This window comes from Solea solea, chromosome 14, assembly GCF_958295425.1.
Source record: "Solea solea chromosome 14, fSolSol10.1, whole genome shotgun sequence".
Lineage (NCBI taxonomy): Eukaryota > Metazoa > Chordata > Actinopteri > Pleuronectiformes > Soleidae > Solea > Solea solea.
The window spans coordinates 3,493,195-3,520,788 of NC_081147.1; the positions used below are offsets into that span (position 1 = coordinate 3,493,195).

At 41.9% G+C, this 27,594-nt stretch overlaps 1 protein-coding gene across 1 annotated transcript in view; it reads left to right on the top strand.

Moving 5' to 3' along the window:
• Positions 1-4,936: 4,936 nt before the first annotated feature.
• LOC131472400 (ankyrin repeat domain-containing protein 50-like) overlaps positions 4,937-27,594 on the top strand; it is a 44,550-nt gene continuing 21,892 nt past the window's right edge. Inside the window, exons 1-3 of the mRNA XM_058649529.1 lie at positions 4,937-5,241; positions 6,701-7,872; positions 27,140-27,372. Coding sequence (XP_058505512.1) covers positions 7,364-7,872; positions 27,140-27,372 — 742 coding nt within the window. The 5' untranslated portion in view covers positions 4,937-5,241; positions 6,701-7,363. The remainder of the gene's footprint in view (positions 5,242-6,700; positions 7,873-27,139; positions 27,373-27,594) is intronic.

The following is a 27,594-nucleotide window of genomic DNA, read 5'->3' on the forward strand; positions in this document are numbered from 1 at the left end:
GGTACTTTTTTTTAGTACCTGCAAGGTTCCAAGCGATGCCAAATTGGGTCAAGTAGAACCAAGTAGAGCTAGAACAATATAATGAAAAAGCGTCACATGGTAGCTAGCTGCTTTTAGCCTAGAGGACAACTAAATTTGTCTAAAACTGTTGCAGTTAATGTAAGCTACACTGAGTTTATGTTACTCTGTCCATGACATGACACCGTTACCATGGTTATTACTTTTTTTTCCGGTTCACAGACGTTAGCAGCGACAATGAAAATCAACACAAACAACAGATATCATTTCAAAATATTTGTCCGAACCTTTGGGAGCCGACGGGCTCGGCTTATCCTCGCTTTAGTAACATCATCAATCTTGTTTATGTAAAAGATGGGAAAGTTTTGTTTCATCACTCACCACCAAAAAAAAAAAAATCTCAGTTTGCTTCCACTTTAATTTCACAGAGCTTGTATAAATAAGATATATAATTACAGTAGGACGGGACCACACTTACACACGACACACACTCACATTATGTGGCTGTTTTTTAGGCAGCGCTGCTCCGAAAAACACCCAACGATCTGCAAACTGCCTGCCATTCAAGTTCCAGCGGGAGCCAAGTTACAAGCTCATTGTCCCCACAGACAAAGAAAAACAAAGCACGTTGCTGATTATTCCCTTTTTTTTCCTCACACTGAGTTTGATGTGTAGGCTATATTCACTCCCTGCCACGCTCACCAATCTGCCAAATTCATGTAATCACAGCAATTTCCTTTGTCTTTGAGGCGACTAATACCCCAACTGGTCCAAATCATCGTCCTCAATGGACCAGCATGAGTCGACATGATTTTTTTTTTTTTTTTTTTTAAACATTCATGAATATTCTCTTGTTGTTAGCAGTGTGATGGTGCACTTGTAATAAAAACAACATACAATGTGCATTGTGTTGACAATGAGTCGAGGACAAACTGGTTGAGGACGGTCAAAAATTCAGCCGCTCACGGTGTCATATTTATAGGTGCGACTTCTACACAATGACAAATTGTGTAGAAAAAAATCAATAATTCACCCCCCCTTGAATGACGACGCGGCAGCAATAATGAACAACGAGGATGCTGACCGTGATAACTCATGCAACAGCACTTCACTCAGCCTCTATTCACAAGCTGAGTAAAACATAATTGGCAATCATGGAACCCGGAGCTACAGGCCTGTAAGCACTAATTTACAATCACAGGATAGGACCATGCTGCTACTCCAGGAGTTCTCTTTGTGTGTGTGTGTGTGTGTGTGCCTCAAGTGTACCTACGCCTGAGCGCTCCTGAATTACAGAGTGCAGAAATGATTCAGATGCACGATCAGGTTCCGCTACCTTGTGAGGATGAAACCAATCTGATTAGCGCTGCAGCTTGTCAGGATTCAACAATGTTGGTCATTATTTAATAGTTTTGTGCATAAAAAGTTGTTATGTAATGTGAAAGTCAGCCTCTGTACAAAGTAGGTTTGTTCGCGTGGACATTTTTAGAATCCGTCAGTCTTGTCAGATCTTTGGCACAATGACAACAAGTTGTGCTACAACTGCACAATAGAACAGCGTTTAAGCTAAATGCTAACACATCACAATAGCCTATAGTGTTTGTTTTGCTGCAGTTTAGCATGTTAGGATGCTAACAGTTGGTGTACATGATACCTATTTACAGTTAAAGCTCAGTGTTGTTCGGTCTTTACTCATTTGTCATCAACGTTTGAGAAACAGCTAATCCTACAATATTTAATGAGACATTTCAGTCAGAATCAAAATGGTGGACAGACAGGATTATCAGTACCTGCTAGCATGGCTAGCATGGCTAGGACTTACACAAAGGCTGAATTGTACAATTATCTCAGTATGTTGTCACTTAAAAAACACAACTTATGCTAAGAAATTCACTCAAAACAAAGCAGTAAACTAAGTAAACTAATCCACCATTAGCCTACTGTAATGCAGTCTGAATATTGTTACTCTGACAAAGGACATTTTTAATAAACTTGTGTGAAATTCAGCAGAAACCTTGGAAATCTCACCTGGATTCTCCAGAAATTAGTCTTCAGACTTCCTCCAGAATTCGTGTCTAAACACAGCTCATGAGAGGTTTTCATAATGACGCCTCTAGTGGCACTAAAACTGATTGACAGTGCGGCTGTTGCTGCTAATTACAGTTTCTATTCTTGATTACGCAGTGTGTTTATCCACGGACTGTGTGAGGTGGGAAATAGAGTTTTTATTGCAGCTAAAACGTGAAAACTTTTAATTAAATGACCTTTTAGTTTCACCAAATTATGTATGTTTGTTGTTGTGCCATCACTTACAGTTAACTATGTTTGGAAAAATCCTTATGACTGAGGTTTGTCCTGTAGGCCGGTTTAAGTTTTATTTATTTTTCAGTGCACAAAGAGGAAACAAGATAATGTTGTCACTTCATTTTGTGCACTTGTGGAAAATAATGATCCTGAGCTGGAGTTGGCAACAGTGAGGAAACTTGTGTTATTGCATAATGTGTTCGCAAAAAGGACATTTACATATGCATTAGAGCTCATAACAGCCACTTAGCTGGTGCTGAAGCTGTTTTTGGCTGAACTGATTAACCATCACATACAGTGGGACTTAGAAATGCCTTCAAACTGTTGAATAGGTAAAAACTGCTCATTTGCCGGCGTAATTTTCAGTCAATAAAGTCCCCCAATTACCTGGAGTAAGAAGTGCAACTATACAAGACCTTGAAAGTTCATTGTCCTCCGATACGTTTGCGGATGATGTATCATATAAGGTCAGTCTGTGGGTTTTGTGATTAGTTTGGAGAGCGGCGCTTCAATATATGGATTTGTTTATCTCCTCGCCGCACGCTCAACTCTCTGAATGACAACAGCGTCCGACACAAACTGAAGGAAGGCCACGATTTCAGCAAAGGGAGGAAGTGCACTCAAAGCTCAAAGTCCCTGATGTAATAGTTACTGTTTTTGTAAGATTCAAGTGATTTTTATTTGCCATTTTTTGTACTGTAAGGAATTCCTCTCGAGTCAGCAGTGGTAGGAAACAGAATAAATAAGGAAGAGCATAATAAAAAATACAATTAAATACTAAGATGCATCTACAAAATACAATAAAACAAAGCACCGGTATGAGACTGTACTGATCGATATACAGTATTATACTTGGTTGACATATTGGAGTTGACAAGGTTTTTATACCCTGACGTTATTTTCCATCAGCATAACTGTGGCAGGGAAGGAGATAAATAAAGTTCCTCTACTTCCATCCTATTTCTTTATTTTCAAGGCTATAGGTTCATTTTAGTATACATATATGTCTCCGGGATCACGCCGTCACGGCTGGTTACCGCACACGCGGAGTTATCACCATGACAACGTCAGCTGGCAACACAAGTGTCATCTGTCAGAAAACTACGACAGCGACACATCACAGGAAACATAATTCCTCAGGGGGACGATAAACGCGTTGCGAGATCAACAAGCGCCCGTTAAATCATCGACCTGAAAGCGCCACGTGCTGGAAGCTAGACAGTTGTTTTTGGAAATTTGCTTTGTGAAAAAAAAAAAATGTCTAGAACAACTTGCAGTATTTCATTTTCAAGTGAGAAAACGACACGTGCTGTTCCGTTGCAGCGTGTTGCTGTGATGTGTTATTTGATGGTGGAAGGGGGGGAAAAAATGACATGACATGACATGACACACACCAACCTGCTGCGTTGATTTGGCTCGTATCTGCGGTTTGAAAACACATAGACAGACTGGCTTGGCATGAAACACGAAAACACCAATTATCTGATTTTTCCTATATTCAAATATTGAAACGCCTCCTCACATTACAGTCAAACGTAAAATCTAATTCCACACACAGCTGCTCGCCCGCTCACTAAACATCGACAACATCTGGTGTTTCAGCTGCAAGGTTCAAAAATGCATCGCAGTCAACAGTGGCACCAAGGTAGCATTAAACTGATGTTTTTATTAATAAACAGCTCATTAATTTCTCCAGTGGATCCATAAACATACTGACATTAATGAGCATAGATAATCTATAGGTGGAAATATTAAAGGATACAGATGTGTGGCGCCTGTAAAATTGTTCTGTCAATAAACCTGTGCAGCATTAGAAGTACTCGTAGGGCTTTTTTTTCTTTGTGTTTTTAAAGATGGAAAAATAGTTGCATCTCATTCCTACAGTGGGACTACCTCATGGTGAGACGGCAGATTGTAAGAAACGGACGGAAGGATATCATTCGTCTTTGTTTGCTGAGTAAGCGTCTACTTCACAAACATAAATCTCACACTCTGGTGTTTGGTTTGTTTGTGTTTTAGCAACAGGAAATGCATCCTCTGCAACTGCTTTTTACGGGAAGCTGAAACTAGCGATTGAGACCATAAACTCCGCAGGAAAATGTTTACTGACAATATAAATCAAGTGAGAATATATATATATATATATAATTGCATTAAAACAGACCTGTATTTGCCCCCTGGTGGCAGCCGTACTATGACTACCCCGCCTGCGCTGAGGAGATGCTTCGAAGTAATGGAAAACGAACTGAGTCAAGCAGAGCAGAGTAGAGCTAGAACTGTATAATGGAAAAGTGCCATAAGTTTTTGGTTGGAACTCCGCATGTAAATCAGAAATACGGAGTTCTAACTACATAAATAAATCGAATTTTTGGCTTTAAATCACCATTGCGTGAACTCATTTGACATAATTTGAATATAATGGACATATGTTTACATTCAAAACCTACGCACTACAGCTTTAACATTTTTTTTTTGCCTCATTTTGTTCTATTTCTTTTTTTTTAATTAATGGCGACCAGGTGCTAAAACTCCAAATCCCAGAAGACCTTGCTGCGCCCACTAGAGTGTGTGTGTGTGTGTGTGTGCTCTGCATGCAGTGGCGAGAAATGCAGAGTGTAGTGGAGGCGGAGGGAAGAGTCAGTCTCCTCACTGAGGAGCTGTTTCGGGCAGCAGGAGGAGCCGCCGACGCCGAATGAAAAAAAACCCCACACACACAGAAAGAAGACCGACTCAAATAGAGACGTGAACGCGGCACAAATGCACTGAATTCGGGCTTTGAATTGCACCAGGAGGAAAACGGCCGCACCGCGGTACATGTGCGGCGTTTAATGCCCGCGGAGAGGGAGCTGACTACGGACACAGCAACCACCAACCAACCAACCAACCGACACCTCTCCAAGAAAACCAACCAGCAAAGAGGTGAGACGTTTGAAACTGTAGCGAGTGGAAACAGTGCAACAGTCGGCTTTATTGAAGTTTCAACGGACAGTTCGGGTACATTGTAGCAACACGGCTACGTCTAACGCCTCTTTTGTGCGGCTTCTGTGTTTTGTCCTCCCTTTAAAAAAACCCACAAACCCAACACAAGTGTTGTAGCCGCTCTGCTGTGTGTTTTTAAAGCCCCCACGTACGTGTAGTGTACATTGTATCCCGTCTGGAATGGGTGAGGTTTTTGCCTGCTCATACAAAAGACTTGTGCTGCCTTCACAGTCAACTGGGGTGAAGTGGTGTCGCTGTGCGCTGATGGGGTCGATGCGTTTTTTGTCGCCTCCAAACGCAACTAAAACCTGCTTTGTATTTGTATTTGCGTGCGTTTTATTATTAGTATCAATGAGGAAACCGCCTGTGTTGCAAGTAGAGGACCGAGGTGTGCAATTTTTGTTATTTGGCAGCCTTACAAAGTAACAAGCAAGACTGTATGTGTGTGTGTGTGTGTGTGTGTGTGTACATGAGTGAGTGTGTGTTTTTGGCTGGAGAGGCTGTGGCATATTTGCATTTGCTCCAGTATGGAGAAGCAGCAGGGCTGTACAATGTGGCCAAAAAAGGGGTTATCTAATCAGCCCTTATTAGCAATAATAATAGTAATAAATGTCAGATCATCACATATTCTGTTTCGTATTAGTTAGAGTTGAAGAAACCAGTGATTAATATTCTCAAACTCTTGTTCGGACACATATTTTAACACAATCCAGAGTCATTGCACGTGTCAAACCTCAAAGTGTGTTTGTGCAACGCATAAACATCGTACAAAGATGTTGTTATATTGAGATATTTTGTGATAGATTTGCATGCAGTGGTGCACAAAAAGTGGACAAATACCACATTCGTAGAATCCTCTTCATCCTAATCCCTGCATTTACCACCGCTGTCTAAAAACATGCAATCCTGCGCGGACCTCCCACTTTTTGTAGCTTTTTTTAGGTGGGGTTACCTTTAACTTCCACACATGTAAGCAAACAACCCCCCCCCCCACCCCGTTTGAGAGCAGGAAAAGAGGGTCCCTCTCGTTTCCCTCGGAGTTCAGGACGGATGTGGACTGTTTGGGATTTAAAGCCACATAGGAAGTTGGAGGTGGGGGGGGGGTAGACTAGAGAAACTGGACGAACCCCTGCCAAGAATTTAGTTGCAGGGCAGGCAGCGAGGCAGGGAAGCAGGCAGGGAGGCTGTGATGTTGGTTTGTGGAGGATAAAAGTGCTGAAAATCAACTCGCCCACCTTTTTTGTAGAAGCAGGGGAAAAAAAGTTAACCCTTCACTGCTGCATCTGAAACAATAACATCAACCTGCTGCATCATATATTGTTAGATTCTGCTTCAGTTGTGAATATGAATCCCCAAACTTTTGCTCTTAACCCCTCGTGTCTGTGTGTGTGTTTTCCAGGGGGAAGACTTTCCAGTGTCGGCGTGTTATTGGAGAAAAGTACTCGGCACCGGCTGCCACTCTCGTGCTAATGCAATGGAAACGCGCTCGGGTCGCCCCCGGTAGCATCTGAAATGCGCCAGCGGAAATATACCGGCAACTCCCATGGCTAATTGTGTCAAGTGGTGGTGGCGGCCAGAGTTTGCCGGTGGATGCACTGGAGCGCCGTGTGCCCTGCCATGCCCCGCGCCATGCTAAAGCAGCACGCTCATAATAACAAGGAGCACTCAGTTCAACCAGTGGGAAAGCTGTGGAAAAAGTTGGTGGAAAACCTATGGTTTGAGACCCAGTTCTGATTTCCTCCTATTTATTTTTTTTTTCAAACTTTTTTTGACCTAGATATTCTGCTGCCTTCACTTCACTTCCATCTGCAGCAGCTCTGCTTCTACTTTCCCTCTCATTCATTCTGGCTGCTTAACACCAACACCAAGGACTGTAAAGTGCACCCAGTTTTCTGAGAGGTATATATATATATAATTATATATATATTCATGCGGCAAAATGGATTTCCGAGTTTGCAGTGGCCCCTTGTTGTCGAGTTAAAAATGTGAGGGGGGGCGGGGGGCGAAAGGAAGGGACCCCTATGAAGTGGAGGAATAGGTGGAACAGCAGCTCAAGATCAAAATGGCCCAAACCAGTTTGCTGCAGGGGAAGCGCTTTTACTGCCGGGAGTGGGTCTTTCACAAGATCCAGCACTGTCTCCAGGAGAAAACCAACAACCTGAGCGGTGTGACCAGCACTCCATGCAAGCAGCAGCAGATGCTGGCACCCAGCGGGGGTGCGTCCACTCCCGGTAGCCTCACAGCAGGATCCACAAAGTCAGGTACCTCCTGGGGGGTGTTGCTGGTGGGAGGGCCGGGGAGCGGGAAAACGGCTCTGTGCACGGAGCTGCTGTGGCCCACGTCGGCACAGGGAACCCACCGCGGCCTCAACCAGCAGAGCCTGGCGTTCCACTTCTGCCGCGCGGACGACTCGGACACGCTGTGCGTCAGCGGGTTCATCCGCGGCCTGGTGGCTCAGATCTGCCGCAGCGGCCTGGTGCCGGGCTATGAGGAGAAGGTGCGCGAGCCGGCTGTGCAGAGCACGCTGCAGCCCGGGGAGTGTGAGAGGAACCCGACGGAGGCGTTCAAGAGGTGAGGACACACACACACACACACACACACACACACACAAACAAACACACCTGTCCTCTTCCACCTCACGACAGCCGGATAATTCCACTGATTAGGAAACTTTCACACAGAGGAAGACGTCGTCCTTGGAAGTAATTGCAGGCAGTTAGCTGATCGACAGGAAAATGATTAGACGGTAACAAGTTATCAGGCGACAAAGTGCGAGCATGTGCAGGTTGTGTCTGAGTCCGTATTACTTAAGTTTTTGCCTGAAGAGTCATCATTTCTGCTCTGGATTCACAACAACCTGGCATTTTAGAGTCCTGAAAAAGAAGAAGTTTAAAGAGCTGTGTCATCGTCTGGACGAGGGCATAAAATATCAGATTGTGTCAAAACAAGGATTGCATGGATTGCTGCTTTTGTTGTGGTAAATAATGTCCCTCAGGTGCTCTTTAGTCTGGATCAAAAACGTCTAAGACGTTACGATTCAGTAGCCATGAATTATTAAACGCTTTTTTTTTTTTAATTCTCACAGTTCTCAAGTTGTCCAACATTTACTGTACATTTACAAGATGGAGCCTAAACACATGAGATAATGTCATCTAAACATGAACTGCTGTGATGCAAGAACCTGTTCTTTGATTTCTGTTATTTGTTGCATTTTACAACAATTCAATTGCAGCCTTTGAAATGGGCTTTTATTCAAATTGTGATGTCAATTTGAAAATGACTACTTGTTCAGCTCAAGAAAACAATGACTCGGTTACCTGCATGCATTTCCTGATTCTTATTGGCCACAATCTGCTTTTCATTACTAATAAGTTCTGAAACCGAACCAACAGCTGCAGAGGCGACACTCGGCGTCCTGCTAATGCTCATACATATGATTGTATTATAAATGCTTTTAAGGCGTTCGTGTGGACACGAGTGGCCATCTGATATGGAGCTAATAACCTTTCGTTTTGATGCAGATGAATTAGGTTTTTCATGTGATAATGTAGGAGAATGGATGTAACCTTAGCTTTGCATCATTTTAGACACATGTTTGGTTAAAATAAAATATTTTAAAAAGAAAAGATACACAAAACAATGATGTATGCTTGTTGTAAAGAATTATATATGGATTGTAAGGATGTCCTGACTCAGCTATGGTAGCCCCTGCCAGGTATTGTTGGAAATCCCTCATTTTTTGGTTTGGCTGCAAATGTAAAATAGCAAAGCCGGCCCCTCCCCCCTTCTCCACCTCCTGACCCTCATGCACCCCCCTCCTCCCTCTCTCATTTTTTTTTACTGCTGCTCACACTCAGCACATAGCTCCGCCTCAGCAGCCTCCACACTTATTTGATGTCATGGTTTTGTTGGTTTTCCCCCCCGGTGTGTGGCCATGCTGGGTGGGACTGTCCTCGGCTCGGCTTCTGATTCATGAAAGGTCAGATATTTTTGAGTCGCAGCCGAGCTCAGGTGCCCCCCCCCCGAGTAAGGAGCCGTGACTTACCGGCTGACCTGAGTGGGGGCCGGCTGCTGCACAGAGATGATGTTGAAATTGGGAAGTGCAGCAGGGCTTGTGTACTTCCAGTGCTTTGCCTGGGCTTGTAACTCGATCAAGATGGACTGTTATTGTTGAGACAGGCTTTAAAAGGAGCAACACGTGAGCCTGTGTGTATGTGGTTTACATTGTGTGGCTTGTCTTCACTGTATAGGCCAGGCAGGGATGGAATGCAGCACTGCACACACACACACACACACACTCACGTTTCTTGTCTGGCCATCTGGTGACGCTTATTGCACCATCTCGGCATCGCACACAGGGTGGAGGGAAGTGAAGTAGGTCAAACGTTCAGGAAGGTAAATCATTTTTTAAACGCTCACCAGAGTCAACAGCTCAACCCACGCTTCTTCTCTTTTTTTTTTCTAAACACACTTGTTCCCAAGGAAGTGAACGCCGCTCTTGTCATCTGCTCATAATCATGCGGGTCGTACCAACGACTCTGACTTCAGTTTGACCCGGCTCAGATAAAAGGCAGGTTATCACAGGGACATAAACAGAGAGCGGGCTCAGCAAGGTCGGACCTCTCACTTCAGCTCTGCTATGTCTGCTTGGACCCTGCTTTTTGAGCAGGGGTGAGCCGATATGATATCAGTATTGGTCCAATACTGGTCAAAATCAATGTTAAACCCGTTACAATCCAGAAATCTTACACATCGAATGCTTTGGACGTTGTAAATAAAAGTCAGCAGCAGCGTTTTGGCTGAGTCATGTTGGCGGCCACAAGTGTGTTGTTTTTAGTTTCATAGTTGATAGTAAAAGGTCTAAAATGATCACATCGCACTGATATTGGTTTCGACAGATGAGCTGAGACGATACTCAATATTGGCATTGATCTGATACTGGTTAAAATCCACTGTATTGGATAAACATGTCAAATACAATACAATCGAAATCCTAAACATGTTGCATGTGTAACTATGTACAGACTAACAGCAACGGCATTTTAGCTGAGTCATGTTGTGAGCTATTTCTTTTTAAATAGAGCAGAGTCATTGTTGGAATGATGACCGTAAATGTGTGTTGTTAACAGATTTATATCTCTAAATCGACTGTATTGCACTGAGATCAGTATTGGTAGAAACCTGAGGTTCTGTTATCAGTATTGGTAACCGATGAAATAAGTGATATTGTGTCTAGGTCTTCTATTGCTTGCAAACAACTGTAAATAAATAACAGCAACATCATTTTGGCTGAGTCATGTTTGGGAGCCACTTATTATCTTCTTTGTGGGAGAAGAACATTTGTTGACACATTTGGAGAATTGTGTCTTTGAATTCGCTTGAAATGACTCGTTAACAGCTTAGTAATTAAAAAGGTCTAAATTGACCAGATTGGACTGATGGTATTGGCAGATACTCGAGGTTGTGTTATCGGTACTGATATTGGACACAAAAGTGTGATATCATACTTAGTGATGAGCTGAAACAATACTTGATATCGGTATTGGTGCATTACCGGTAAAAAATAACATGATTGCATATCAGAAGGATAAAAATATGGAATATACATCACTATGGCACGCTTCACTGTGTGTGCACAGACTGCAAAAATGTGTATAAGTCATGTTGTAAGATGAGTCATGTTGCTTATTTCGTCTTAGTTCTTAATATTTTTAATGGTCTAAAATGACCATATTGGACTGATATCCATATTGGTAGAGGTTGTGTTATTGGTTCTGGTATTGGGTGCGAATGGGTGATATCATGCTTGGGGATGAGCTGAAACAATACTGGTTATCAGTATTGGTCTCATACTGGTAAGAATCACTGACCAGATCAGATATTGGAAGGATGAAAATGTAAAATCTTTTAGATATTGTGTCACAGTGACCGTGTTGGATCATAATCGTCAGACAATCGAGGTTGTGTTATCGGTTTTAGACGTATAAAAAGATAGGTATCGTGCCATCCCTACTTAAGAAGCAAATAATTATTTGAGCGCTCGATTCCCCCACGGTTGCTTAATTTGCAGACAACAAAGCTGCCGTGCTCACCATCATCACCACCACACTCTGTTTTTGTTTGCCAGGCACAAAAGCACTTGTGCAAAAACACCCTTATCGCCATCTCATGTGTAAACGCTGCATCCCAGGCTCTGTTGTACACAAATAATCTTAATGGCTCCCTCGCTGTTTCTAGATGCTATCTGCTCTCAGGAAGCCCCGAGATTGTCTGCTGCATCTGGCAGCAAAGAAAATAAAAGTAAGAGAGAGTGTGGTGCCATTTTTTTTAAAGCTTCATTATTATTCAAGCAATGTGGATTTCCATCAGGGATTCACGGGGTGGTGAATATTTGATGTTGATGCAACAGGTTGAGCTCTGTGCACTGTGCTCAGTAATACTTAAACAAGTTTTCATTTACTCTGAAGTCTTGTTTAACATAGATTTTCTTTTTCCAAACCTGCTGCTTCCTGCTGTAATTGGAAAAAAGGTTAGCTGGTGACTGAATGCCTGAGGAGGCCCCTGTCAAATTCTTTAACCCTAGTCAAAAACAAACAGCTCTGTTTGTTGATGGGGAATCACCAGTCGTGTGTTAATGCAGCCGAACCAGGTCAGACACGGGTTTTTACGTCCAATCTGTGCATCTGTTACATCATAAAGTCCAGTTTTTTGGGATTTTCTGAGTATAAATCCACTTGCACTCACTCGGTGCACACATTTTATTGTTTTGTTTTGTCGTGTATGACCACAGTCCTGTGTTTTATCCCTCTGTATATCCATCTAAACGAGTAATGAAGCATAAAAAGTAAAAGTAGATGATGTAATCAACAGTAAACATTTGGAATCTGGGATTAGAAGGTGTGAATTACTTAATACAGCAACAAAATGGCAACAGTGCCTTGTATTTTAGCACTCGTAACACATGAGGAAAATCTGAATGTTTCTTAGAAAATCTAAAATTAGAGATGTCGGATAATAAAGAAGGTTGATTTATTGATATTGGCATCAGTATTGATTAAATCTTGACATTGCCCATCCCAAATTTGGATACATCATCATATAAATGTTGCTTCCTAAACTCATTTATCATTTAGTACGTTTTCTTGCACAGTTAACTCAAACACATCATAGCAGTCTAGGTGGTGATATGTGTCCCCAGATAGTTTCTGCTTGACCTATTACATCACAGACCGAAGACAACTTACACTGGCAGCGAATTGGTACCATGTCGAGTGCCATTCCAGGTCCAGGTCTTTCTGCCAGAAGTCTGGGACTAAATTTCGCCAATTTTCTTGCTGTCGTCATCGTCTTTTTCCTTTTCTTCTTGTTGTTCTGTTCAGTCCTGGTCAAAGCCTGGGGGAACATGCACAGAGCTCTTTTGGAAAGTTTGAGTCCAGTTGAACGTATGCATGTAAATTGACTTCCCGACCACATTGTCTGGAAATGTTAATCTGACTCTTGAGAAGTTGGATGTCGTACAGGTTTCAGTCGCATTAAGACACGGAAATGGAAAATGGAACCTACCCTATATGATCTGTTTTCTTTTTTTGTTTTCCGTTAACGCTGCTTTGTTTCAAGAAATGTCTTCATCCACACGAACCCCTCCACCACAACGACTGTAACCCTCGTATGACCGTCATGATATTCAAGCTATTTTGATTTTATGGCTGTAGAATTGTCCATAAATGCTCAATGTTATGGACATGAAAAGTAAGCATGCCAAATCCTGTTGGCCGGCAACAGAAGGGTTAAATGCTGTAGTACATATGCCAGGACTGTATGTGGTGCTGTAGCTAGTGCTGTGGAAATAAAATGCAAGTTATCATAGTGAGTGATAGGCCAAACTCTTCAAACACAAGAATAAGAAGACTTTGAGGCTGAATGTGGCAACAGAGAATGGAAGAGTGAGAGAGCAGTGGGAGTTAAAGGAAAAATCCAGAGTTTGAGACGTTCTAGGTCTATTTTCAGATAAAAGCGAGTTCATATTTTGTGTTGGTGTCACAATCGCGTCGATCGGATGTTCGGCAATTTCAACTGACAGAGCTACAACGGCAGTGCACGGGGCGTTAGCATTGCATCAAGACACATTTAAGCTATTTTTTAAAACCACTTTGAGGCTCAAAACATCTCACTTCTGTGGTCGTGTTCCTACAGACGAACCAAAAGTGTCCATAAGGTTGCGAGTGTACAGACAGATTCTATAGAAGACTGTTTACGAAGCCAGTACTTTACCCGCAGTTGTCTTGCTGTGACGCCATCTTCAAAGTCCTTAACAGTCGAAATGTTTTGGCGCTATGCTATGCCCCGTGCACAGAACCAGAATGTCTGTAATCTGGGTTTTTCCATTAACTATCATCGTTTTCCAAAAGTACTGTATCCATGAAAAACAAAAAGGTAGCATGATGAGATGTTTTCCACTCTGTGACCCGTTTTCCAAAACTAGCATTTCATGGCTCCAGAAATTATAAGCCAATACCTTTAAAAACAAAGTGGATTTTCCTGAACTTGTTCTTTCTAAGGCCCCTTACATATTCACGTGTACTTTAAAAGTCCAGTTTTAGTCAGACTAACGCAGCAATTTATTTTACTTTCTAACCTCATGTAAATGTCCTGACTGAGCTTTACTCGACCACATTTGTTTTTCATACTACTGAGAGTAATGTCCTGCATTAGCAGGAGATTCCGCCTGCCAGCAAAGGTCACGAGCCACAGTTATCCAGATAAAAGCCAGTTTCATCTTTCAAGTCTATAACTTTTCCCTCTGCTCCGCGTCTGTGTCAGTGTGAGGCTGATGCTCAAACAATAGACGTGGCACGCTGACTTTTGACTGCCGTCAGGGTCAAACCCATTGCCATCGCCTGCTATCTCGACTGCTTTGATACTTGGATTCAGTAGCATCATCATGAAGGACTTTTTATTTTTCCAGTCAAAGCACATTCCTGCGTCTCATTAGTCTTATCACAGGCCACTGGCTGTGTTGTGACTGGATCTTGGATGGATCTGTGAGCGTTGAAGCACCAGTTTTTGCTGCCTGACGTTGAACATGCTTGATTTCCCTCCCTATTAAAACAAAAGTGATGGATTCAAAACAAAAGCAAACCTTTTAGTGTAGGTGTGACTCTGCATGGATCTGCTGTTTCACCGGCGAGCAGCAGCAGCAGCTGGACCAGTTTCTTGTTGCTCTGTAAAGGTCATGGACTTCAGAGATGATGAATGACTGATTTTTAAAATTGTGAACTCTCACCGAAAAAGCTGATATTTGATACTGGCATTTTCCTGCTTGACGGCTGATTTTCTGGCAGCGGCATCAAACGCCGCTTTTGTCGAAGTGAACCTGCGTCCGTTCCAAACAGCTGTTGATCACAATCAAAGCAGAAGTGGGATTAGTGCTCGTCTTGTACCCTCCGGGAACATAACATGATTGTTGTCAGTGAATTCCAGTTATTGGCTCTTGCAATATAGGAATATAGTGTATGTAAATATGACGGTGACGTCACGGCGTGTGATCCGATGTTGATCCCAGCGATAGAAACCCTCTAATAACAGGATATTAGTGGAAAAGCCGTAATTATGTTAATGTGCCCGTTGCTTTTTCTTTATCTTAATTAAGTTGGAGCACATTTCAATTTGATTATTTTAATTGGTTTATGGAGGAGCAGCTTTTGTAAAAGGTTGTAAGGTTTTGACTGCTGCACGTACAGTTTTTAAGGCCCCCCCCCCCCCCCCCCCCTTCTGTTTTTCATGTGGTGCACGGCCGTGGAAAACCTGCTGCAGATTAGGGCCACATTTTACAAACAGAGTAAAAAAGAGTCTGTGTGTGTGTGTGCGTGCGTGTGTGTGTGACGCATCAACTCCAGTCGAGCAGATGAGGAGGAGCGGCGGCAGCACTGGTGTGGCTGCAACGATGACTCAGCAATCTGAGGTCAGCCTCTGTCTCCACACATCACCACTGGCGGACGGTGTGTGTGTGTGTTAATGTGAGCGTTTTTGTCTGTGTGTGTGTGTATGTGGATGCGCCTACATGCTTGTGTGGGCACATATAATTCATTCATATTGTTGCAGTCCCACTCAGTAAACTAACTCGTGAATTGTAGAAGTTTTATAGCGACTCAACGCAAAAAGGAGTGCAGGAAAGTTTGTATTCATTCAAATAGAAGTACTTGGATTTAATAATACAATATAAAATATCAAAAAAAAGACCAATTTGCTGCCAGATTACACATTTTTGTCCATTGAAACTTGATAAATGTGAATAAAAGTGCCCTGAGTTAATGACAAAATGTAGTTTTTGATGACCTGTTTCATGTTTTTCATGTGCTTTCAAGTGCAGGCACAAAATGCAAATCATTTGTTGTTATGTAACTCAGAATTTTGGCATCATATCGATCATTGGCTGCACTGATTTCCAAAAGATTGGCAGCAGCAGCTGCAAGAAAATCATTATATTGATTTACTTCTACATTTGTATAATTAGTAGTGAAGCGTTCATATTGTTTGTGTGTGGTCATCGCGCAGTGAAGCCAGTGTTGAAGTGTCTGTATCCTGTATTCTCTTGAATGTTCCATCAGGAGGCAAATCCACTGGTTGCATAAAACAGTTAGTTTGTGGGAAATTTACACAGATTGATGTCCATATGTTACGTGGAGTCGTAATCACTGGAGGTGTTGTGGACTCTGTCCACTGTCGCTCTCTGTGCAGTTGACGTGAGATTCCGTGCAGAACAACGAGCGAGTAAAGTTAAGCAAAGAGAGAGCAAATACTGATTTGTCCAAGATCCCAAGGACAATCACTTGTCCAGATGCAGAGCGTGCTGTAAATCAATAAAAGTGGACGTCATGGACGCTCTTACAAGTCCCATCTTTAAGCTGTGTCAGCACATTCTAGTCCTTGAATTTGAGACAAATTGTTCATGGAAAGTCCTTGAAAACCCCTTGAATGCCAGCAAAGGTGTGGAGTAGACGGTAAAGCAGGACATTTGGTGGGACAAGGAATCTTGTGATTGACAGCTAGTGCTGTCTTTTATTGCATTGGCCGAAGTCCTATCTCAGAACCAGCCAAATATAGTTTCTCCTGGTTAAAACACCTCACGTTAACATTGTTAAAGCAAACGGACAGATTGTTGCTCAAATAAGCAACAATCAGAAAAATGCAGCTAATCTGCTTCACAGAAGAAAGTATGGATGTAAGACAATGCTGGCAGCCAAAAGTTAGACCCACTCCACACAATCCATCACACTTTGACAAAAGTAGTCCATAATTGTGATTGTTGGAAGTAAATAATATGTGGCCATCGCTGTTTTCCAACTGGGTCAGCCAATATGAAACAAATATAAAAAATCACTCGTGTGTAAAATAAGCAAAACTCTTGTACTAATTGTGAGCTGATTTCCAGTGGCTGTAATCAGATCTCAGTGTTGTTTTCTGATGATTACTCGCCGCCTCAGCAGCAGAGCTGGTAAAGCTGTTTATGTATGAATGCATGTATTTACAAATCCTGTCTCTGTTGGCTTCGGGACGCCCCGTGAGGTTTATTCTGTGTGTTTATGCGCGTTGAAAACCCGGCGACGAGGACGAGGAGTGTGTATTTATGTGTTCACTCGTGCACGGACAGACGGGTGTGTGTTCACGTATGCAGGGGGGGGGAGGAGCAGATTTTTGGAGGCGATCCTTGGCAGGAGAAGCGGAGGAGGAGGGAGGGTGTTGAAGAGGATGAAATTTCAAAATTCCTTTGACAGCAGTAGATCGCTCTCCAGGAATGCACACACACCTCATCTGTGTCGGGAGAAGCTTTGGGGATTTGGAAATAGCTATTTGAGGCGTTTGTGCCAAACGGGAAAAATGGTGTGTTTTTACGCTTTTGCAAATCGTCAACGACAAGCACAATGTTGATGGATCGATGGTTGTTTAAATAACCAGAATATTGTAGAAAAGTATTGGAATGACTTTTTCCGTTTGACAATATATGTTTTTTTTTTAAAAAGGCCTTAGTATGCAGTTTTAAATGCTATTCTTGTCCATGTCTGTTTCACTCATTGTGAAAATACCACACAGATTTTTCCTTTTTCTTTTTTTCCCCTGTTGTATAGATTTATTATAATATAAGCATAGTCGCATGTATGTGTGCTACATGTTGTTTCTTTTATACAGGATACTGCAGACTCACTTTTTCACGTTTTTGTTTTTATTTTTCTGTTATAATGTATTACCCTTTACCTCATTATTTTTTATTTGCAAACAATAACCTAAAGTAAACTAAATTGAGGTGAAAATCTATTGATTACTTTCCCAATGAAATTGATTAGTTGTTGAATTATTGTTTCCCAAAACCTCAAAATTGACAGCATATACAAATGTCTTCATTTATCTCCAAACCATATTACAAAGATTTGTGTCAATTACGCAAAAGGTGACTGATGGAGGGTAGGTTAAGGGCTCAGTATAACTCCCGGCGAGCATGGCCTAGCTGGACAGGGTTGGTATCAGTGCTGTAGCTGTGTGACGTAAGTGGGTGGTGTTACTCCAGTTTAAGTGAAAACTCGCGACTAAAATCGGACTAACATGTCACAGTACCATGTCCAGGAGCGGAGTCCTATCCGCTTGACTGGTGACCCTTGTTCCAAGACATGACCAAGTGTTGGGGGAGGGGGGGTGAGTTGATCCGACAGAAAGTGAATAGGAGCAAGATTCACAGCATTTGGAGTTAAAATTGTCAAAAGATGCTAAATTTCCATCTAAAAACATACAGTTTGTTGTGACTGGTTAAAGCACGGGTCTCAAACTTGCAGCCCTATCTGTTTACTAATAGAATCATTTCTCATCGCAAATACAAATGTGTTATCGTGAAGTAAATGTTGTTCCATGTCGGCACACTTTTATTTTGAAATTCAATGAAATATCTTTATCATTGCGATATGACAGAAGTTTGCGAGGGTGGAGGACTAGTTAGATTTCAGATGGACAATGATTCTGTGTGCAGTCCTCACCCTCATTTAAAAAAAAACACTGCGATCACTGTGTGTGACCAGTCCCATGACAGCGATTAAAAGCAATAAAAACATCACAAGACTTAATCTCAGAGATCACCAGATATCAATTTAAGTTTGACATTTTGGGGGAGATCATAAAGGGCCATTTATTAGCAGCCAGAAGAAATACTTTTATTGTTTGCTTGTGTAAATCCTCCAACGTTGGTCTCCCACGTGCTCTCTCACATCACATCCCTGCTGACTGGGTCAGTCTCTGGAACATTGTCTGTCAGACGGCTGGAGGCGTTCGTCTGCCTGGGGTCCTGGGCCAGCTCCAGGATTGATTGTGCACATCCATTAAGCCGGAGATCAAATTCTTGCATTGTCCAGCGTGTTTAAAGAACGGCAGGAACAAGCACTTCTGAAATGCTTACGGCATCATTCAAGCATGATCTGGTTTTTTGGTCTTGAGTTGCTCCGCTTTGGGACGCTCGCAGTAAACGTCACCAACACCAACTGAGGTGGGACATGTTGATATCCCCTGACCAGTGCCAGTAAAACTGTTTGAAATGTGATTTCTTTTGAAGAAATGGGTCAATCAGTCAGCAATATACACAATAATATGCTGGAGTTAGCACAAACCTCCACACAAGAAGTTTAAAAACAGGCTTGAGGGGTAAAAATTGTGCAAAATTAGCAAAGTCTGAGCTAAAAGTATTCTCAAGACGAGCCGTCTCTTGTGTCTGATATGATAATGTACCAATACTTATATCAGTCTGAATCCAGTTTTTTAATCAAATTAGCAGGTAATTCAACGTCTGTGCTAATGGATTTAGTACCGAGCACTCTCCTCACCTGGTGGCAGATTTTCCTCTTCACACCAAACGATTAATGACACGTTAACAGTTTATGGACGGTGTCTGTTCTTACTTTATTCTGATAATCCCTTTTGAGCATTAAATTTGGATATATTTTAGTCTTTTTGGTTGTCCATGAAATGAAAAAGGTAAAAAATTAGTAACTATTTTGAATTAGACAACATTAAGTATGAAGCTAGTGCCTGTATCATTTACACAGGTGTTACTAACTAATTTAACAATTGTATCATTTACACATGTGTTACTAACTAATTTAACAATTGCTTAATTGGTTTGAATGTTTCTTTATAGTTAAAACTACAGATTTTTCAGCTTCTTAAATATCAATATTTTCTGGTTTCTTTGCTCCATGAAACAAAGAAAACATTAAAACGGAATAATTCTAGACATTTGAGAACATCATCATTTCCAGGTTTGATATTTTATGAACCAAACAAGTTGCAACCCCTAATATAAGACATATGATCCTAGGGGATCATATTACTGCTGATATGAAGCTGAAACAATGATGTCTTCAAATGAAAACACATCAAGTAGCCTTAAATTTAGATACATGGCTTATGTAAATTGCCCCCAACATGACAAGAAAATCTTATTCGATTGGGCGGCAAACATCAATTCCCTCCATCAAATGACATTAAAATCTCATTTAAACTCATTTTAACTGTGCGTTTGAGGGCGCAGCGTCTGTGCGGGGCATCCGGGCTGGTTACCGCAGACGGATTTAAAGTCCAATCGCATAAAAACGAGAGCGATGTGGAGACAGACTGAGAGGGGAAACACGAGCCATATGGTGCATTTAAGGGGAGGAAATACAGCTCAAGTGTTTGCACTCAGTGCCCGCCACTCCTGTTGTTCTCATCAGTGTGATTACTCTGAACGAGATGATTGCAGAACAGTTCTGCATAATGTAAGAATCACACAAGTAAGTGCGAGCAGGGAGACGGGGGACGGTGGTTATCTCCATCCCGTTTGGATGAGCTCGTGCCTGAGTCAGCTGCTGCTGCTGCTGTTGTTGTTTGGTCCTGTGGCACTATAAGCTTTCCTGCCTCTTCCAAAAGACGCTGAGCAGGCGTCCTCTAAATGGACTCGGTGCTAAATGAAGAGGACGGGGGTTGATGTAATGAATAGAAGCTCTGGTTTTCGCCTGGTAATGGCGGAAAGCTTTGTCGGTATCACTCTTTGCAGTGATTTGTCTAAAAGACGGCGTGTCCAAAGTCCACCGCTTCAGTTTTATATTGTATTATTTATGGACAGGGACGGACTCGGACAGAAAATCGTCCCCTGGTCACTTGTCATCCCCCTTAGCTCAGCTGGTAAGGAGTTGTGCTTTGAGTCCCAGCTTCACAAACCCTGCTGTGACAGACAGATTCATGCATTCCCCTCCTCCTATTATTATTGTTATTATGAAATCTAAGAGTTTTTTTCATTTGTTCTCTCCTGCGTGGCTTAGATTTGGTTACATTGCCATTTAAGAGTGATAATCAGGAATGAAACAGTAGAGATAGTAGACCATGATGATTCACAATTGATACAAAAATCCCTTTTGATCACCACATAACAGATATCCAGAAAAACCTTAAGGACATGTTGATCTTGCTCCAAAAATATACCGGTTTTTTTTGTAATTTCCAGAGATAAACGTGTTCTTCCATCATCAGACATTGGATCTGAGACACACGTTTCATTCCCACAACAGGAGAGGAAGCTGGGATTGTAAAAGAATAAATAAAATTAACAAAAAGTCAACAACAAAGTCAGTTCCTTCAAAGGAAATAAAAGCATTCCTCAGCTCTTTACTGTGTTTCTGTTAAGTTTTTTGGAGTGAAAGATCCCCAAGGGGACAATAAACAAACTCGCCAACTAACTATAATTGTGACAAGGAAAATAAATTGGTTATAAAACTGCATTTGTATGTAACTTTTACTGTTAAAAGAAATAAAAAGGTCTGAAGGAGAATCCTCACATTATCAAATCTGGCCTTCCCATAACACTGTTTTAACCATCCGGATAATGGGTGAGTTTGTTTTGATTTTATGGCTGTAGAATTGTCAATAAATGGGTAATGAGTGAGTTCTTCTGCTTCCTTTTTCCAAGATAACATTCACTTTCCATATCTGACAGTTATTCAACCGTTAAGAAATCACGTTGCTGAGAAGCTGACGTCACTGAACGTCTCGTCTGTGATTGTGACGGTTGTTCCCTGAGGGGCTACCATAATGACAAGTATATGGGCACAATTAAAGCTCTATTTCTCTGCTTTTTGGCATCCATCCACTCATCTTCTACCGCTTTATCCTCCACATGAGGCAGGGTGCTGTGCCAATCTCACATGACATGGGGCGAAAGGCGATCGCCACTCTGTAGTTTTTTAATTTTCTAACGCTCTAGGAGTTACGCTAATGAGAAGTATGCATGGTCACAGAAGGGTCAAAGAAAGTTTGGACACTCCTGGTCTGTGAGTGGGTCTGTGAGTGTGTGGTGATGTTGCCGTGGATTTCAGGATCTCTGTCCACTCTGTAAATCTCTGGCTCGCAGCCCGGCACTGTCGCGTCGGTCCAGATATCTTCACTAAACGTCACTTCAGTTGTAGCGAGAACGATGGCTGCCACAGGCGCGGGAACAACGTAACAGATGGTGAGTGCATCCCCCCACAAGCCACCATCCTTCTCTCGTCTTAAAAAGCGATTTTGTCATACGTCGAGGGCTTAAAGCAGGAAACAAAATAGCTGGTGTAAACATCTAAGAAGGACCGACGTGTGTGGCCGAATTACTTTTAATTTAGTGGCTCAGGTATGCTGCAAACTAAATCAGCTTATCCCGGAGCTTACTTTCTCTCCGCGCTCTACGTCCCGTGAAGTTTTCTTTGTCTGCAGCCCTTGTCTCTTTGACTCTTTGACAGCTCAGAAGTAGCTGAAGAATGGCTCTTTGTTTTGCCCGCTTGCTGTCACTGTGGATTTGATTGTCTCAGTAGGCAGCATGGCCTCAGACACAACCATTCACACACACAGTCACCCCTGTGGATGGACATTCCTTCTGGCAAGGCTCCCAGATGGCACTGCAGGTTCTCTGTGGGCTGTGGCCATCTGAGGCAAGTGATTGACTGTGTTTGTGAAAGGCCGAGCAGCATCGCGGCGGTGCGCGGAGGTTAGGAGAGCTCTGGCGCTGCTTTTGATTTCCTGCCGTGAGTTCAAACTAAACAACAAAAAACAGACTACACTGCTCCGTGTCCACCAGAGGCCAAGAAGGACTTTGGAGGAAATTAACAGTTGACTTCACTGGCAACTTGCTGCTTTTTCTCATTAGAACAAATATCTTAAGGGTTTTTTTTGTGGTGTTTGTTGAAGAAATAAAATCATTTGCAGAAGTTGCACCTCGGGGCAGAATCTCGACAATTTTACTTCACTTTTTTACAAGGAAATTAGTTTGTTAAGAGAAAGACAACAGTTGACAGTTGTATGAAATTAAAATTAAATTTAGTTTGAGCATTTATTGCTTCTTGGAATTGGAAGTACACCTGCAAATCGGATCCCTAACACTGACTTTGTTGATGTAGGTAAACTGGTCATGTCGTAAAACATCATCTCAATGCGTCTTTCAGTCAAAAGTCTCTGTCTCACTGTGAGACAACGTCTTGAATCACAATTCACATATTTAAGACATGTAATGTAAATGGAATCATACTTTTGTTTACGTGCAATATGTTTAGCTTAGCATCATTAGCACCGGTGTGGCTCTCATTCATTGTGGTATCGGGACATCCCTAATGTGCTCCCCATAAAGTGTCCGGGTGACGGCGCGCTGCACTTTGGAGATCCCGCCTTTTCATACCGTCTATTTTTACGTTATTTAACATTTAAATAATCTGGAATTTGGACATTTGTGCAGCTAAAAATCGATGTTTTTCCCCCCCAACCCCTAATTTGAATACCTTTGTCCCTCTGTTTGATGACCTGAACCCAAATAAAACCAAATTCAACTGCGGAGTAATCAGATTTTAGTGGTGTGCGTTGTAGACATGTAACAGATTATAACGTCCCACTGGGATTACAGCAGCAGTGGATTTAATGGATTTGCATGAGTCGAGGAACGTGAATGGATTATGCTACTTGCAGCAATTTAAGTCAGATTATTGGTGTCCATACACAGTCAGTCCCTTTTTTTTGACAATCTGATTATTGTGATCAGGAAATTCTTACTCAGATACTTGTTATTAAGTTTTGGTGAGGGTTTTTACTTTTTAAGCCATCGTTGCATCAAATAAAAAAATGGTGTCAGTTACACTGGAAGTTTAGTGAAATACTTGCACTCGTCAGGCTTATTTAATAGTGAAGAAGCCTCGTCTGGAAACACAGAGACCTTCACCCTGGGCCACTTCTGCTCCTGTGTGCATGAGGATAATGAACTTGGGTTAAATTGTAAGCCCTGAGTGGTAGATGCTTAAAAAGCGAAGCGAGCTGTTGGAGCCACAGGGTTAGTGACAGGCTGTCGAGCATCCAGAGCAAGTCTCATTAAAACAGTATTTTTAGTGTTTTATGACAAAAGCTTACAAGCGACGTCGGCTCCATTAAAGGAGAGTGGTAGTTAAAGAGACCGTCATCCAGAAGGTGACCGCTTTTATCTGCGTGACGGCTGCCCATGAAAATCCTCACTGGGCCCAAAGCCGTCTCCTCTCCCTGAGTCATAGTTTTTCATGTCAATTATTTGATTTGCTCAAACCTCCCTTTACATGTTTAATTAACCAAAAACCCCTGATCCTCAGATCCCTTATCACAGCCGGTTGAGCTGAAAGAAGTAATTTTTATGAGTCTTGGGAAATGATAATGTTCCGTTCGGCACGAGTCCTGCCAACGCAGATATAAAGTGTATTTTTTTGGCTTCAGTGGCTGTTGATCTGGTGGAGTTGCACACAAACGCTGGAGCAGATTCCACGTCTGGCTTTAGAGTTTTCAGTTGACACGAGGTGAAAGTAGCATTTAAACTGTGGCCACGGGGGCTGAGATTCAATGGGATATTCAGAGACATCAATATTCATGTCACGCAGCGATTTGTCAAGGTTTGACTCTCCGGTCTCTCTAATGTGTGTTTGGTTGTCAGGGATAGTTGCTAAAAAACATTGTAGAATCATCCCAGTGCTGAGCATTTTGCTCACATGCAAACATTTCTGTGGAACCAGAGTCGTTTCAAGGGACTTTGGGGGCTCCTGGAGACCCTACTTTTAAACCAGACCAGCCACCCCACCCCTGTTGTTAGCATTGAATCAATTTTATGTTGCTACAAATTTAAAAGGTACCACTGGGCCAATTTTGACATTACTTTAATAGTTGCAGCAGCGGATTTTTAATTAATCAGCAGATTATTGCATATTAGGCCCGCAATTAACGATTATTTTCATCATCAAATAATCTGTGGATTATGTTCTTGAGCAATCGAGGACTTGTTTGGTACCTGTAAATAATAATGTTCTCAAATGTGTTGTTTTGATTCAGTTTTAATGATTTCTATATGGAGCAAAGAAACCTGGAAATAGTCGCATTTAAGAAGCCGAAAAATCGAGAAAACTTTAAAAAAACACTCAAAGCTATTAATCGATTATCAAAATAGTCGAAAATTACATAAGAAAACGATTCATTGAGTATTTTTTTCCATCTACATGTTAATCTGTATTATTTTGATGACCTGTTGATGTATTTAATAAGTAATTTGTGCATTATTGTTATTTAAATAAGTAATGTGTAACAGTTCTTGCCATAAAATATCCAAAAAGGGGAAAGATGTTATATTTAGTAGAAATGTACTCAGTGTGTCACAGTCGAAATGATTTAAACACTTAAAGTCCTCGGAAATGTGTATTTCTGCTCCGTGTAATGGACCGTTTCATTTTAGTCGCCTTTTAACGATGCCACTTCATTCACTTTATCATCTCTGCGATGTAACTCGTTAAGCGTAAACGCACATGGAAGCCAAAACATGACAACACGACAACAATTCCCAGGATCCTACGCTGAATCCTGATGTCATTAAACTACGCTTTAAACTACATGTAAAATACAAAATCCATATGTATGAGAGAGACCTTAATGTGTTGATATTTAAGTTAAGCAATGTTACAGTTATTATCATCATTATTATTATTATTATTATCATCATTATTATTATTACACTTACAGTATCATATATCAATCGACTGCCCTGATTACTAAAAATCGGCTTTGGTCAACCAGTGAAACATAAAAATGAAATCCCTTATAGAACTACTATTTGTTTATAATTTATTCCGTGTTACATAATTCCACCCACCACTGTCTTTTTATGTAGATTTTGATGCTTTTTGACCTGAAAGCTAATGGAATGGGGCCTGATTGTGGGTTTCCAGCCCTGGTGTCGTTGCAGTCTTCTGCCTGTAGCTCATCATTTTTTTTGACTTTGCTGTGGACTAACTGCTCCGCTGTTCTCAAAGGGGGGGCCCCCTTCCTCTGTGCTCGGGGCCCCAGGTAATTGCCCGCCTCACCGCGGTGCCCCTGCTCCTGCAGTGGACCTGGTAATGGCTGCGTTTTTAGATGGGATGGAGAGGCGTTTTGACTCCTACGCTCCGTTGAGACTGATGAAGTGAGATTGGTGCGGCGGAGAGAGTCACTCTCGCTTTCACTCTGTGACTGTGTGTTGTCGTCGTCGTTGTTGTGGCACTGTTGCATCATCCCAGACAAACGGGTGGGAACAGTTGCATCCTGGAGTAAAACCAAGTGTGCCAAGCAGAGGAGGAGGAGAAAGAACAATGGAGCCATTGTTATCATCATCATGACTCTATATATGGAAAAATAAAACCGGAGATTTTACTTCATTAGCATTGTAATGTCAGAGCTGTGGGGGCGGAGAATGATCTGTTTTTGCTTTAATGTAACACCAATACTGGCTAAGGAAAAGCTCTAAATAATATTTAAGTAATACCCCATTCCCACGTCAAAAAAAATTAATTATCATGCATTCATCTTCTGGCCCTTGGCATGGATGTTGGAACCTTTTTAAAATCTTTTTTGGAATCTTTGCCCAATTTGGGTCAAAATATAGATTTCGTCTGCCTTTTGTGTAGTACGAGAATTAACAAATGAAGTCTCTGCCAGTTTCTCTAGCCAGGCGTCACTACTTCATGTGTCCTCTTGGTGGTGCTGCTCAAATAACTGAGGGAAACTCTTACCTGGCTGAAGAAGAGGGAGTTCGATGCATAGACTTTATGCACTCTGTTCTCTATGTTTTCAATAAAGAGAGAAATCCTGCACGTTCAACTTTTCACGTTAATGTTTTGTTTTCTTGTCATATGTTGATTATGACAGAATCATTGTAACGTGATATTATTGGTATCGTGGACCATGTATCGCATATCTGATTGTATCATGAGGTACCTATTATAAACTGGAGGGAAATAGTAACCATTTTAACATTGTCACTGAGAGCTCTGGAGTTGTTTTGTTTGTTTCCAATGCATCTATGACATCACAAATCATGCAGTGGTGAAAAACGATGACATCAAAACAAATCACAATGGTGTTTATCTCCCTTTTTTAGTGGCTGAAAACATAAACATGTTGACATAACTCATCTTAGATCAGAATGCTCCACAAGTCTCAACCTGAAGTTTTTAAAAGGACCGGATTTGGGTTAAGATAGTTAACATAAATGTGACTATTGTCTTAATGTGGTTACGACTGAAAAATTGATTTCCAAAGGAATATTGTAGATTTAGCTATCTTGCCTAGCGTGCAGATGGCTAGCTTTTGATAGCAATGTAGTAGGAAGATAAGCTGATTATTGGTTAACCATTAATCTGGATTTTTTATAGAGGAAAAACTAGTCATTTTAAGAGGTCACTTCAGGCCTCTGGACACACAAAGTTAGTGTCCATCTGTAAGTTGAAAACATGCTAACATTTCTTTTCTCCCTCTTTCTTTCCTTCCTCAGGTGTGTCCTCTTGCCTCTCCTCAGCGTGAAGCCTCCTCAGCAGTCTCTCTTCCTGCTCGTGGACTCCATCGACGAAGGCTGTCAGCTGGGCGAGGGGGAGCAGCGGTCGTCCCTCGGCTCCCCCAGGACCATTGCCGAACTCCTGGCCAGCCACCACGAGTTCCTGCCTCCCTGGCTGCTGCTCATCTGCTCCGCGCGACGACAGAACAAGGCCATTACCAAACTCTTCACAGGTAAATATGGTGGAGGTGTGCGATGATTTATTTGTGGAATGGGCAGATGGCGAAATTTACCCTATGGAGACCCTAGCAAACCTCTCTGCGTCTTACTCTGTGCCACAAAAACTCAAATAAGGACAATGTTCTGATCCAGTGAGGATCTTTCTTAGGATGATTTTACAGACGTATGAAGCAGCACCACCTACTTACTGTACCTTTATTGTATAATGGCAGGTG